General features: G+C 40.6%; 1 protein-coding gene across 9 annotated transcripts in view; it reads right to left on the bottom strand.

Annotated features, from left to right (window-relative positions):
- Positions 1 to 15,294, bottom strand: part of FAM185A (family with sequence similarity 185 member A) — an 84,883-nt gene that overhangs the window by 40,464 nt on the left and 29,125 nt on the right. For 6 of the 9 annotated variants that reach the window (XM_087967766.1, XM_087967767.1, XM_087967772.1 and 3 more), the window contains one exon: positions 5,213 to 5,311. The exons of 2 other annotated variants lie outside the window; for them this stretch is intronic. In XM_087967766.1, coding sequence (XP_087823892.1) covers positions 5,213 to 5,311 — 99 coding nt within the window. Of the gene's footprint in view, positions 1 to 5,212; positions 5,312 to 9,996; positions 10,197 to 15,294 lie in introns of those variants that run through there. One more of the 9 variants, XM_087967773.1, reaches the window with a different exon arrangement.

Here is a 15,294-nt window from a genome sequence, read left to right as displayed (position 1 = left end):
TCACTTTGAGAGCTCCAAGCAGCTTTAGTACAGAACAGTTGAGCTAAGCCACACCCAGGCTCCTTGCTGTCTCCTTGCTAACACAGCAAATACTGCTTCAGTTTCCAAACAGCCCTCAACTCTCATACACTGACAGGATGCTAGCCAGATGAATAGCAATGGATAATGGTAGGCAGAGCACAATTACTCCCCCCCCCCCTTATTTTCTTCCCCAAAAACTAAGCCCGACCGCATAGTTTCGTAGTGAAGCACGGGTATCGAACTAGTACCCAATAAAAATATTTCTGTTTTCATATCTATATGCTGTTTTATCATTTTTTCCAACCAGGTGTATATTTTCATCTAATATTTTTTAGCTTGTGGACATGTTACCTCCACATACGGTAATATGAACCAGATGTCTGATTACATTTCCAACATTTAGTAGATCTATCCTTATACATTTTCGCTAATCTTGTTGGTGCAAAATGCCATCTGTCAAACATTTTATTCAAATTTTCTTTATATGCAGTTGACAGTCAGTTTAACATTTCTATAGTGCTGTTATAACTTTGAAAGATCACTAAAGGAATCATTGTAATCCGATCACTACCTATAATGTCTTCCCCCACCCCCAAGGATGGTAAAATACCCGAAATGAATGTGATTTGGTCAATGATCCTTTTTTTTTTTTTTTAAAGCAAAACATATTGCCCAAATGGCACTTAGAGTTGCCATGTGTGAGAGTTTTCTTTTGGTGAGGACCTGTTTGCATGGCTAATGGGACCAGCCTTACTCCTACTGATTACTTTAAATAACTCCATTCAGTGGCTGGATGAACTTCAGGCTCTAGAACAGAAGAAGAAAATACATTACAATTCTGGATCCGAAAACTCGGCTTCTGCAATTGGAAGAGCTCCTTCGATTCGTGCAGGATGTCAAAATTCAAGACAGCCTCCTGATGACAGAAAGGAGAACACGATTTCCATATCGGCTCTAAATGCGGTGGAACGTGAACAATAACTGGAAGCTTCCGTTGGTGCAAATAAACAAAAATGTTGGCAGTTGTTTTTTTTTTGTGCTTCTACAACAAGCACATATTAACCTCGGCTCTGTAAGTTGTGTAAGTTTATTTTATTTCTCGATTTGTCAAATTTAAACACTGCCCATCTCGTACGCTGGCCAGGATAAAGTTAAAAGTATTTTAAAAAAAACAAAACCAAATGTGTACACTTGGGGAAACAAAACAACCACTTCACAAAACGCGTGGCACAAGATAGTAGAAGGAACCCCTCAGGGCAAGATTCAGAAGTCCATCTGCATTTAAAAAAACAAAGGTCGCTCTTTTGAAGACAGCAAAGTCCACATTTTGGACAGGGAGGATAAGGTCTCTTTATCACAAACAAAGCTGTTGTGGTTCGCAGGCAGCCTGTGCAGATGGCAGCGGAATCGGACGGTGGGGAAGAACGGGGACCAGTCCAGTAGTCTGGGGAGGACTCGGACGAGGGTCCTGCGTCCGATGCAGAGATGGGGCCAGGATCATCTGGGAGTGGGGTACTGACTCTGGAGTCTCCAGAGTCTGGAAGGAGCGAGGCAGAGGAAGAAGGGGAGCCTGTTTCCAGTGCGTGTATGCACAGAGCTGCTAGAAGGCGAGAGCAGCTGAAACAAAAGGGGTGACTCGGGAGTAAGGCTTAGAGGTGTTTGCCCCTCCCATAAGGTATAAAGGACAGGCAAAGGCGATGAAACCTTTGCAGGAAGCAAAGTCATTTGTTCTGTTCGGATTAATCCTTGAAGCTGTGTGTGGACTTGGTACTTTGGTTAGTTTTTTATAGTTCAATTGGTACTTTAGTTGTTGGCAGCAATTCAAAGGAGGGAAAGGTGGGTGCTTATCTCGAGGGACTGTTTGGGACTCATTACGGGCTGGGAATGAAAATAATTCCCAGCGTTGAAATAAAACGAGTTGTTTTAACTAAGCGTGTGCTTAATTACGGTCTTGGAGACCCTTGGTCAGAACAGCAAATCTAATAGCACTTAGATTTATACAGGTGGTCCTTGACTTAGAACAGTTCATTTAGTGACCATTCAGTTCCAATGGCATTGAAAAAAAGGGACTTATGACCGTTTTCCACATTTACAACCATTGAAGCATTCCCCATGATCATGTGATCAAAATTCACATGCTAGGCCACTGACTCATATTTATGACGGTCGCAGTGATGGGGTCACGTGATCCCCTTTTGGGACCTTCCGACAAGCAAAGTCAATGGGGGAAGCCAGATTCCCTTAACAACTGGATTACAAACTTAACAACTGCAGTGATTCACTTAACAACACACCACTCAAAGGGTGTTCATCCCAAATTGCATAGCTAAAAATCTGTAGAGATTCTCAGTCCTCCAGATCATGGTTGTCCCAAAGGTGCTTTTTTCAGGAGGCAACTGAACTTTCTTGTTTTTTACTTTGAAGACGTTTCGCTTCTCATCCCAGAAGCTTCTTCAGCTATGACTGGATGGTGGGAGAATGGAAAGATTGATATTCCTTGCAGACAGCTGGTCATTTGCATCTTTTTAGAGGGGCATTGAGGCCACTTGGAGGTGTATCTGTGTCCTCATGGTCACCTGACTAGCGTAAATGGTTCTTGTTAATAAGAAAGTCTAGTTGTCTCCTGAAAAAGCACCTTTGGGATAACCATGACCTGGATGACGGAGAATCTCTACAAACTTTTAGTTATGCAATTTGGGATGAACACCCTTGGAATGGTGTGGGAGTAGGAATAGATTTCCAGAGGGAAAAAAATTGCAGACTACAGGAACCAGGAGTACCACTCAGGTGACCCTGAGGACATAGATAAACCTCCAAGTGGCCTCAACGACCGACCGTCTAAAAGGATGCAAATGATCAGCTGTCTGCAAGGAATAGAAATCCTTCCATTCCCCACTGTTTTGTCAGAGCTGAAGAAGCTTCTTGGATGAAAAGTGAAACATCTTCAAAAGAAAAAAAGCAAGAAAGTCCAGTTGCCTCCTGAAAAAAAAGCACCTTTGGAATAACCATGACCTGGATGACGGAGAATTTTGACAGACTTTTAGCTATGCAACTTGGGATGAACACCCTTGGAATGGTGTGGGAATAGGAATGGATTTCCAGAGGGAAAAAATGCAGGCTACAGGAACCAGGAGATGATCCTCTAAATGATCCTCTAAATGATCCACTAAAAGGATGCAAATGACCAGCCGTCTGCAAGGAATAGAAATCCTTCCATTCCCCACTGTTCTGTCAGAGAATCTCTACACACAAAGTGTTCACATTGCAAGCATCTCTGGATTTCCTGCAAGCACAAAGTACTGAGTGTGCATTTTTAGGAAAGGAAGGTCCTGCCTCTTGGCTTCACTTCAGACTCCCCCAAGTTCTGGCTTGGAAATACTGAGTAATCCAGCCAAGAAACACTGGCTAAGTGTTTGCTCCATATTTACATGGAACCAAAGCTGGCGAAAGACCTCCGCATACAGCCGATCCATCCGCTCTCCTATCTACTAACAGGGAGATAAATATTAGGGAACAGATGATACGTAACATCAGAAGTGGGTTTTTTTTTAACTCTAAAACATCAGAGGTTAATTTTCCCTGTTCACCTAAGAGCTTAGTTTTGAAAATTCACAAAGAAAAATAATATTCAAGAAAATATTTGTCTAATTTAATTGAAGCTGATATTAGGGAATGGATGATATGTTTGTTACCTCAGAAATGGGTTTTTTTAAAAAAAACCTCTAAAACATCAGAAGTTAATTTTCCCTGTTCACTTAAGAACTTAATTTTGAAAATTCACAAGAAAAATAATCATCAAGAAAATATTCATCTAATTTAATTGAAGCTGATATTAGGGAACAGATGATATGTTACCTCAGAAGTGGGATTTTTTTTTTTAACTCTAAAACATCAGAGGCTAATTTTCCCTGTAAACCTAAGAACTTAGTTTTGAAAATTCATGACAAAAATAATAATCAAGAAAATATTCATGTAAGTAATTGAAGCGGATATTAGGGAATGGATGATACGTTACTTCAGAAGGGTCCTCGACTTACAACCATAATGGAGCCCCAAATTTCCATTGCTAAGTGAGACCGTTCTGTGTTTTGCCCCATTTTGCGACCTTTCTTGCCATGGTTGTTAAGTGAATCACTGCAGTAACACGGTTGTTAAGTGGATCCCAGCATCCCCGTTGGTTTCACTTGTCAGAAGGTCGCACAAGAGGATTGCACAACACTGCAACCGCTGTAAATATGAATCAGTTGCCAGATGTCTGGATGTTGATCCCGTGACCTCGGGGATGATGTAATGGCCGTAAGTGTGAAAAACGGTCATAAGTCACTTTTTTCAGTGCTGTTGTAACTTTGAATGGTCACTAAATGAACGGTTGTAAGTCGAGGCCTCCAATCTCTCCTGGTATGTTTTTGTCCCTCAGATCGTGCACCATTTTTGTTGCCTATCCTTTCTCTGGACTTGCTCAGTATTTTAAACTAGCTCCATAACCGTGCTTCGCTACGAAACTATGTGGTCGGGCTTAGTTTTGGGGGACAAAAATAACGGAAAAAAATTCTGCCTCTGCCTACCAGCATCCATCAATATTCATCTGGCTAGTGTCCTGTCAGTGTGTGAGAGTTGAGGGCTGTTTGGAAAGTGAAACAGTATTTGCTGTGTGAGCAAGGAGACAGCAAGGAGCCTGGGCGTAGCTTAGCTCAACTGTTCTGTACTAAGGCTGCTTGGTGCTGTGAAAGTAAAACTGAAGCTGAAACTCCTCTCCTCTGCTTGTGTTTTGCATTTGGAAGAGATTCCTTTTCAGGTGGGGAGGGGGAGTAGAACTCTTTAGCATCAGAGCGTAATAATAATAATAATAATAATAATAATAATAATAATAATAATAATAATAATAATAATAATAATAATAATAATAATAATAATAATAATAATATATGAAATACTAATGCTCTGATGGTCATTTTGAAAAATCCTTTCCTAGTGAGCACCTAGAAGCCAAGAGGAACATATGTGCCGAATTTCAAGTTTGTAGGTTTTACGGTTCTGGAGATTTTGTGATGATGCCTGAGTGGTCTTTTGCTTTTATATAGAGAGATTATTTTAATTCTCCTGGTTGCAGGGCATCTTAAGTGGGGAAATTGCTCTTCAAGGCAGCCCAGCAATCCCCAATATTAATCTTTAAATTTACTAACTCACTCACCTTCCTGAGAAACCAGATTAACTTCTCCGGTTTGACGAAGAACGTAGGCGTTTATCTCTCCTCGATTTGTCAAGGCTTTTAAAGAACCTTCAGAAGAATCTGAAAATAGGGGGGCGGAAAGCAGGAAAGAACTCAGCTCTGTGTAAACGTCAATTAATTCATTGGTTATTTTGCTCATTCTAAGTGCCTTAGAAACTTTTGCTCTCAAGAAAAAAAAAAAAAGCATCCTGGAGATTTTTTGTTTGGAAATAGGCAAAAGGAACAGAGTGTTCTTTCTATATTTAAACTTTGATAGATAGTTTGAGGCTCGGTAAGCATCAAGCAAGAGCGAGCACATCTGCAAGTATTCAGTGAAGGTAACTAAACTTAGCTCTAAAAATGTTCAGCCATCTTGATAATAGACCTGAGATATATGTATTTTTTTTTCTCTTTCAAGAAAGCAGGAAGTGCTGGGCAGTCCAAAGCAAAAGGTTACGCCCGTAATCCTAAATGGAGCTTGTTTACAAAAATGGTAATTAATCTTAACAGGATAACACTTGCAGTGGTGGGATTCAATTTTTTTTTACTACCTCTTCTGTGGGCGTGGCTTGGTGGGCATGGCAGGGGAAGGATACTGCAATATCTCCATTCCCTCCCCACTCCTGGGGGAAGGTTATTATAAAATCCCATTTCCTCCCCACCCCACTAACCTGCTTTCCAGCTCCATTCTCCTGTGCAGGGCAACCAAAGAAGACCCAGCAGATCAGCTGGGACTCAGTGGGAGGCAGAGAATAGATGGGGGCGGGGCCAGTCAGAGGTGGGATTTGCCGGTTCTCTGAACTATTCAAAATTTCCGCTACTGGTTCTCCAGAACTGGTCAGAACCTGCTGGATAACAGAGTTGGAAAGAACTCTGGAGTTTTCTAGTCCAACCCACTGCTCAGCCAGGAGACACTATACCAGTGGTGGCTAACCTTTTGGGGCTCCTGTGCCAAAAACTGTGTGCGCGCTTGCACGTGCTTGCGTGCCAGCACCCAGAAGGCAATGCACATGCCCCCCCCACGCCCCCTATGCATGTGCACGCAATCTCCACCCACCAACCCCCACCACCCCCTTACCTGCACTGCGCCTCACAGCTGATTTTCGGTGGGTTTGAGGCGTTTTCGGCCTCCCAAAGGCTTGAGGAAGGCTTCTGCAGGCGTTGCAGGCCGAAAACTAGCCCTGTTTTGTCACTTCCGGTATTTTCGGAAAAATAGGAAGTGACAAATGGGGCTAGTTTTCAGCCTGCAAAGCCTGCAGAAACCTTCCTCAAGCCTTTGGGAGGCGAAAGCCTCAAACCCACCGAAAATCAGCTGTGAGGCGCGTGCATGTGCGGTGAGGTAAGTTTGCCTGCAGCTTGCGTGCCAGCACAAATGGCTCTGTGTGCCACCTGTGGCACACGTGCCATAGGTTTGCCATTACAGCCCTATACTATTCCAGACAAATGGTTGTTCAGTCTCTTCTTGAAAATCTCCAGTGGTGGAGAACCTACAACTTCTGCGGGGTTTTTTCACAGGGAAGAAATTTCTCCTTAGTTCTAGGTTGCTTCTCTTCTTGACTAGTTTTAATCCATTGTTTCTTGTCCTGGTGCTGTGGAGAATAAATTGATTCCCTCTTCTTTGGGGCAACCCCTCAAATACTGGAAGAATTGTCTCCCCTGGTCCTTCTTTTCACGAGACTAGACATGCCCAGTTCCTGCAACCGTTCTTCATATGTTTTAGCCTCCAGTCCCCTAATCATCTTTGTTGCTCTTCTCTGAACTCTTTCCAGTTTCTACATCTTTTTTAAAAACACGGTGACCAAAACTGGATGCAGTAATCTAAGTGCTATTATTCTTCATTAACCAATCAATCAATCAATTAATTGCATTAATTAATCCAATGAATAAAACTAAGTAGGAAGCTTCATTAATTGCAGCTTCTCCTCCCTCCTATATCCAGAATAAGAGTTCAGAAATGTATTTGAAACAAAAGAAGTTTGCTAAAAATTCTACAGAGATATGATGGAATATAAAAAAGAGATTCATTAATATGCACATCAATCTTAAACCCAATTAACTGAGGACAATCCTTGCAGACACCATTATACATGCATGTCATTTTCCCAGAAACATGTATTTTATCCCAAGGATTGATTAGTAAGAAACCAGAAAAAAGAACAAAAAGAAATGATGCCAATTTTTCATCCTTCTGATGAGCAGTTAGTAGTTTTTTGACAATTTTCTCTATATATGGAATGAGAAAACCTGACCAAGGGTATCACCTACATTAGCAGGAGTGGGCTTTCTCTCCTCTTCTCTCCTCTCCCCTTCCTTTCCTTTCCCTTCCCTTCCCTTATCTTCCCTTATCTTCTTCTCTTTTCTTCCCTTTCCCTTCCCTTATCTTCTTCTCTTCTCCTCTCCTCTTCCTGTCCCTTCCTTTCCCTTCTTCTCTTCTCTTCTCTTTTCTTTCTCTTCTCTTCTCTTCCCTTTCCCCTCCCTTCCCTTATCTTCTTCTCTTCTCTTCTCTTCTCTTCTCTTCTCTTTAATTCTCCTCTCCTCTTCCTGTCCCTTCCTTTCCCTTCTTCTCTTCTCTTCTCTTCTCTTCTCTTCTTCTCTTCCCTTTCCCTTCCCTTATCTTCTTCTCTTCTCTTCTTCCCATCCCTTCCTTTCTCTTCTCTCTCTTCTCTTCTCTTTCCCTTTCCCTTCCCTTATCCTCTTCTCTTTCTCTCTTCTTCCCTTATCCTCTTCTCTTCTCTTTCCCTTCCTTCCCCTTATCCTCTTCTCTTCTCTTCTCTTCTCTTCTCTCTCTTTCCCTTCCCTTATCCTCTTCTCTTCTCTTCTCTTCTCTTTCCCTTTCTTCCCTTATCCTCTTCTCTTCTCTTCTCTTCTCTTCTTTCTCTTCTCTTCTCTTCTCTTCTCTTCTCTTCTCTTCTCTTCTCTTCCCCTTCCCCTTCCCCTTCCCCTTCCCCTTCCCTTCCCTTCTCTCTTCTCTTCCTCTTCCCTTCTCTCTCCTCTCCTCTCCTTCTCAGGGGTGGACTTCAAAATTTTTAGCAACAGGTTCTCTGCCCGGTGGCTGGGTGGCTGTGGCCTAGTCAGCCTCCTGCACCATGGCGGGGGGGGGGGGGGTTGCCCTCCCTGGGCTCCGGAGGCTTTCCTCAAGCCTCTGGGAGAGCAAAAATGGCCTTCTTTGGCTCCCGAGGCCATCCGAAGGCCGGAAATGGGCCCATTTCCACCCTTCCTGAACTTCCGGGAGGCCCGTTTTTCACTCTCCCAGAGCCTCTGTGTGTGTCCTGCACTTACCTGCATCCAAAACAGGCCGCGTGGGGACTCCTAGGCGTGGAGGGGCTGGGAGGGGTGGGCAGGGCCAGCCAGGAGTGGGATTTGGGGGTTCTCCAAGCTGCACAGAATCTTAGCTAGGGGATCTCCCGAACCCCTGCGAACCCCCAATAGCCCACCCCTGCCTATTAGTAATTACAGAAAGCACAGGGGATCCTCCACCTACGACCACAATGGAGTCCAAATTTCTGTTCCTAAGTGAGACATTTGTTAAGTGCCCCATGGTACAATCTTTCTTAATTTCATAAGTATGAGTCGGTTGCCAAGCGGCTGAATTTTAATCACGTGGCTGTGGGGGACACTGCAACTGTCGTAACTGTGAAAAATGGTCATAATAAGTCACTTTTTTCAGGGCTGCCATAACTTCGAATGGTCATTAAATGAACTGTCGTAGGGTGAGGACTGCTTGTTTTTCATCAAAATAAAAATGCAGCTGGGATAGAAAGGGTGATTTTTTTTAAAAAAATGTTCTCTTTTGTTGTGCAAAAGATTGTGCTAGTTACTACTAGAAACCAAAGTAAAAGCTAGATTAAGGTAGGCTCAAACTTTGAGGGCCATACAGGAGTTCTATTAATCTCAAGGGAATTAGAGTACAGTTTGCCTTTTAACTAAGCTCTCGGATGACAGATATGAGCAAATTCTCTTTTCTAACCCCTATGCAAAAAAAGGAGGAGGAGGAGGAGGAGGAAGGAGAAGGAGGAGAGGGGAGGGAGGAGAGAAGAAGGAGAAGGAGAAGAAGAAGGAAAGGAGGAGAGGAGAAGGAGAGGGGAGGAAGAGGAGGGAAGAAGAAGAGGAGGAGAAGGAGGAGGAAGAGAAGGAGGAGGAAGAAGAAGGGAGAAGGAGGAGAAGGAAAGGAGGAGGGAGAAGAAGAGAAGGAAGAGGGAGGGGAGGAAGAAGAGGAGGAAGGAGGAGGAGGAAGGAGGAGGAAGGGAGGGGAGGAAGAGGAAGAAGGAGGAGGAGGAAGAAGAGAAGAAGGAGGGAGGGAGGAAGAAGAAGGAGAAGGAGAAGAAGAAGGAAAGGAGGAGAAGGAGAAGGAGAAGGAAGGAGAAGGAGAGGGGGGAGGAAGAGGGAGGGGGAAGAAGAAGAGGAGGAGGAAGGAGGAGGAAGAGAAGGAGGGGGGAGGAAGAAGAAGAAGGAGAAGGAGGAAGGAGGAGGAGAAGGAGAAGAAGGAGAAGGGAGGGGAGGGAGGGGAGGAAGAAGAGGAAAGGAGGAGGAGGAAGGAGGAGGAAGGGAGGAAGAGGAAGAGGAAGAAGGAGGAGGAGGAGAAGAAGGAGAAGAAGGAGAGGGGGAGGGGAGGAAGAAGAGGGAGGAGGAGGAAGAAAAAGGAGAAGGAGAAGGAGAAGAAGGAGAGCAAAATATAGCATCTGGTTTCTGGAAAAATACAGCCATGAATCAGCATTATTAATGACAGCTTCAATCTCAGCTTCCTTCTCACCAAACCCAAAGGGAATGTGGGTCACCACTATTTTGATTCTTTAGCTGATGGCACATTTTGGCTGGAATCTGCAGAAGGCAGGAGAGAACCAGGAGGAGAAGCAAATCCACTTCAGCTCTACTGACGGAGACGTGTCCTTGTTGTCGCTGAGTAAGACCACACTTCGATTATGGCATCCAGTTTTGGTCGCCACAGTATAAGAAGGATGTTGAGACTCTAGTGAAGGGGTGTCAAAAAAAAAAGAAAGAAAGAAATACCGGTTTGGCTGAATCAGTAAATGTGTGTTTACTACAGATTCGGCCAATCGGTAGCATTTTTTACTACCGGTTCGCTTGAACCGGCCCAAACCGGTAGAATGCCACCACTGATTCTGAGTCTAGTAATCTATTTCAGGAGAGTCGGATGGTCAACTCCTTATCTCCTTTATGGCACTCCAGAATCTGCTTTTTGAGGGAGCTGCTTCCTTCTGCCTAACAGGAGAACGTGCCTTGGCTGAAGATCACTGTTGCTTAGCTTAGAAATAACCCCAGGAGATGATAAATAACAGATTTAGTCAGTGAAATATGAAAGACGTGTTCCCAGTTCGCAAATTAATAGGGTGTTTCCATCTTGAATCTTCTGAGGGAAAAAAAACCAAACCAAACAAAAAAAAAGCAAAATATAGAGTTTGAGAGTCTTCTCTAAATCTGCCAGCCATAACATCTCCCAAAGAGAAAGTTAAAAGAATCCTAATTAAGAAAGGAAAAAGCTAAAGGCCCCAGGAGAAGGACAGGATGGAAACTATGCTTTCTGGATTTATTCCTCTTGCCAAGAATGACTCCAAGGACTTAATGAATGCATACTGTAGATTGGTGTTTCTCAACCATGGCCTGAAGACTCATGGACTTCAACTCCCAGAATTCCCCAGTCAGCATCGCTGGCTGGGGAATTCTGGGAGTTGAAATCCATAAACCTTCAAATTGCCATGGCTGAGAAACATTGGCATAGATACAAACGGAAATAGATTTGGATGTGCGACCTCCTCCACATTATTCAAGGACATTGGGCTCTTTCTTTCCTAACAAACTGTTCATTAATCAGATTTTAGCTTTTTAAGAAGAAACTGAAGTTCCGCTGCCGTAATACATAGGGATTTGCATGGGAGTAACAATATTGTTCTGATCAATGCTTCCTGAGACAGTAACAATCACACGTTGTTCCCCAAAACCTTCTTTTTTATTTCTTTTTTTTTTTTTTAAATAAATTTTATTAAATTTACAATTAAAAACATATCGACATTACATACACAAAAGGAAAAAAACAAAAAAAGAACACTCGGTCTTACAAACTGGAAAGAAAAGAGAAGAGGAGATGTAAAAGAAAGAAAGAAACAAAGGAAGAGAAAGAGAAAAAAGAAAAAAAAAGATGCGTTTAAAAACAAACAATATCCTTTTTGACAGTCTGCAAGATCCAATTCTCCTACCTTAATTTGAATACACACATCTTATCGATATCTATGCTTAAATTACCCATTGTCCATTAAGCAGTTTATCTCTGGACTAACCAATTATACCAAGAGTTCCAATTATCGTAAAATGTTGAAGCCTCTTTGTTTTTAAGTGCTATAGTTAATTTATCCATTTCTGCACAATCACATATTTTCTGGATGACCATTTGATCTGTAGGTGCATAGGGTGATTTCCAACACTGGGCAAACGCTAATCTGGCTGCAGTTAGGATATGAATTGTTACATATTTCATCTTTTTGGGTAAATGTTTATCAGAGATCCCTAGTAGGAAGAACTCTGGTTTGTATTCGATTTGTTCTTTGGTTATCTCCTCCAACCATTTTCTGATTTTTTGCCAATATTTCTGGGTTTCTTTGCAAGACCACCACATATGAAAGTAGGTTCCTTCTATGCTTTTACATTTCCAGCATTTTGGACTCGTGTTTGGATTCATTTTCGCCAACCTCGAAGGGGGCAAGTGCCATCTATAAAACATTTTGTATGTATTTTCTTTATATGCTGCCGATTTTGTAATCTTAATATTTCTGTTCCAAATCTTTTCCCATTCTGATAATGTAATACTTCTTCCGACATTCCTGCTCCAGGCTATCATGTTCCCTTTGACTATCTCCTGTTCTAATTCTACTTCCAGTAAGTATTTATAGAATTTGGATATGTTCTTTTTGTTTGATCCTAGTAAAATTTTATCTAAATACTGCAGTTTGTTATAAATTCCAAAGTCTTTTATATCTTGTTTGTATCTGCTATGGATTTGTATATATAACCACTGATCAATTTTAAATCCCTGTTCCTGTAGTTCTTGTCGAGTTTTTAATTTCCCTTGCGGATCTAATAAATCTTTATATTTAATCATTTTTGTTATGTCCAAATTATTGGGATGTACCATTGCCTCCATTGTTGATAGCCAGATCGAATTTTTAGATAGTGTTTTTGCATATTTTTTTCCAATTAATTAATAATGAGTCCCTAATGAGGTGTCTATGAAAGTAAGACTGCTTGGGTTTCCCCACTTCCCATAAGAAGGCATGCCACCCTCTCTGGAGGTCATGCCCTTCTAATGCTAAAATTCTTTTGTTAAGTAAGTTCACCCAGTCTTTTATCCATAATAAGATAGCTGCCGAATAATATAATTCCCAATTTGGAAGGGCTAGACCCCCTCTACTTTTAGCATCTTGTAAGGCCTTTACATTGATCCTGGGTTTTTTCCCCTGCCAAATAAATTTAAGTGTGATCTTATTTAATTCTTCAAAAAAGTTTTTTGACAACTTAATTGGGATTGTCTGGAATAAATAAAGAAATTTTGGTAATATATTCATTTTAATCGAGGCAATCCTGCCCAATAAGGAAAGCTGCAACTTATTCCAGGATTCTAAATCTTTCTTTGTTTGTTGAAGTAGTTTATCATAATTGTTCTCTTTGAGTGATTTACCTTGTGGTGTTAACCATATTCCTAAATATTTGACCCTTTTTGTTACCTGTATCCCCATCATTGTTTCTAATTCTTCCTTCTGGTTTTCTGTTAAATTTTTGGTCATTAATTTCGTCTTTTTCTATTAATTTTTAATCCTGCCACTGTGCCAAATTGTTCTAATTCTTTTATTAGATTATAACCTTTTTCCATGGGTTCCTCCAAAAAGAAAACCATATCGTCAGCAAACGCTTGTAGTTTATATTCTTCTGATTTGACCCTCACTCCTCTAATTTCAGAGTTTTGTCTAACCCGTGTTAAGAGTGATTCTAGGGCAAAAATGAAAAGAAGAGGTGAGAGAGGGCAGCCCTGTCTGACACCTTTTTCTATATTTATTGGATCTGTTTGTTCGCCATTGATTAGTATATTAGCCTGTTGTGTGTTGTAAATAGTTGTTATAATGTTTTCAAATTTGGTGCCAAGACTCATATTGTAAATTTTTTGAATTAAAAAGTGCCAATTTAAGTTATCAAATGCTTTCTCAGCATCTAAAAACATGAGTGCGGATTGTTTCTCCGGGTGGGCTTCATAATATTCTAGGACATCGATAACGGTTCTTAAATTGTTCTTTATTTGTCGGGACGGAAGAAATCCATTTTGATCTTCATGTATATGTGGATTTAAAGCTTGTTTTACTCTATTAGCTATGATAGAAGTAAACAATTTATAATCGGCATTTAAAAGTGAAATCGGTCTATAGTTGTTGATGTATCTATGATCTGCATCCTCCTTCGGGATTAGCGAAATCAGCGCCCCCTCCACGAGTCCGGCATCTTGGCTGCCAGAAGTACCTCATTAAACACTTCCAGCATCAGTGGTCCTACTAGTTCCAATATTGCTTTATATAGTTCTGCGGAATCCCATCTGGTCCTGGAGATTTGTTATTACTTTGATTCTCCATTGCTGACTTCAATTCAGACCATGTAATATCTTTATTCAATAACTCTATCCATTCCTCTCCAATTACCTTGTCATTCGTCTCCTCTAAATAAGTTCTTATTTTATCTTCATTAACTTCCTCCTTTTTATATAATCTTTGAAAATAGTTGTAAATGATATCTTTTTTTCTTCTCTATCTCATGTTGTAAGACATCTTTCTCATCCATTAGTTGGTGTATCAATCTCTTTTCTTCCATTTTTTTAAGTTTATGGGATAGCCATCTTCCTGGTTTATTTGCATGCTCAAAATAATTTTGTTTGGACCTTTTCAAGTTAATTTCTATTTTATCTTGTTCAAGTAAGTTCAATTTATGTTTAATTGTTATTAACTGATTTTGTGTTCTCTGGTTTTAGGGGATTTTTGAAGTTGTATTTCTAATTCTTTAATTTGTTGTTGGAATTTATTTTGTTGGGCATGTATTCTTTTATTTCTCATGGCATTATAGGAGATTGTTGTTCCTCTTATAATTGCCTTCATTGTATCCCAAATATTTTGTTTCGTGGTTGCTTCATTATTATTTTCTTTTAGAAAATAATTTAATTCCTCTTTCAGCTTCTTAATGTACTCTTCTTCGTTTATTAACTGAGTATTTAGTGTCCATCTTTTCTTTGTTTTTCTCCTATCTCTCCAAATTAGTTGTATTGGGTTGTGGTCGGCCCATTCATTTGGTAGGATTTTAATTTCTTTTATTTCATTGGCCAATTCCCCATCCATCCAGGCCATATCTATTCTAGTCCAGATTTTGTGTGGATTTGAATAATATGTGAACTGTTTCTCTTCTGGGTTTAGTTTTCTCATAAGTCTATTAAGTTTAATTCTTTCATCATGTCCTTACAGGGCATAGAAAATTCTCTTTTCCCTTTCTTGTTCTTATTCACATTACTATGGTCTTTTTGATGATCAGCAATGGAGTTGAAGTCGCCTATCATGCAGATATTCCTTTTTTCGAAACCTATTATTCTCTGATGAAGATCTTTAAAAAATTTCCCTTGTTCTTCATTTATGCGCAGATTGCTACCAATAAAAATGTGATATGATTAATCCAAATTTGTATAACCAGAGTTCTTCCTTCCGGATCCGACCAGATTAGTTCTGCTTTTACATCATCTTTCACAAATATTGCAATTCCTTTCTTTTTATGTTTGTCTGCTGGTGCTGTAAAAAGTTTTCCAAGTTTCGGGCAAATTAAATATCTTTCATCCTTTTTCCTAATGTGTGTTTCTTGTAGGCATATTATGTCAGCGTTTTGTCTAATTAATTTAGTTAATATCCTTTTCCTTTTAGATGTTGAATTTAAACCATTTATATTAATGGAGAGGAGTTTCTTTCCTATCTCCATTTATCTAGGTCTGTTTAGTTTTTTTTGTCTAGTGATGATTCGGTTTTCTTCTTGCTGTT

Source organism: Notechis scutatus, chromosome 6 (assembly GCF_049901735.1).
Source record: "Notechis scutatus isolate UNSWTSFEM ecotype Mainland chromosome 6, rNotScu1.2, whole genome shotgun sequence".
Classification (NCBI taxonomy): domain Eukaryota; kingdom Metazoa; phylum Chordata; class Lepidosauria; order Squamata; family Elapidae; genus Notechis; species Notechis scutatus.
This window is presented reverse-complemented; position numbering and strand designations above follow the sequence as displayed.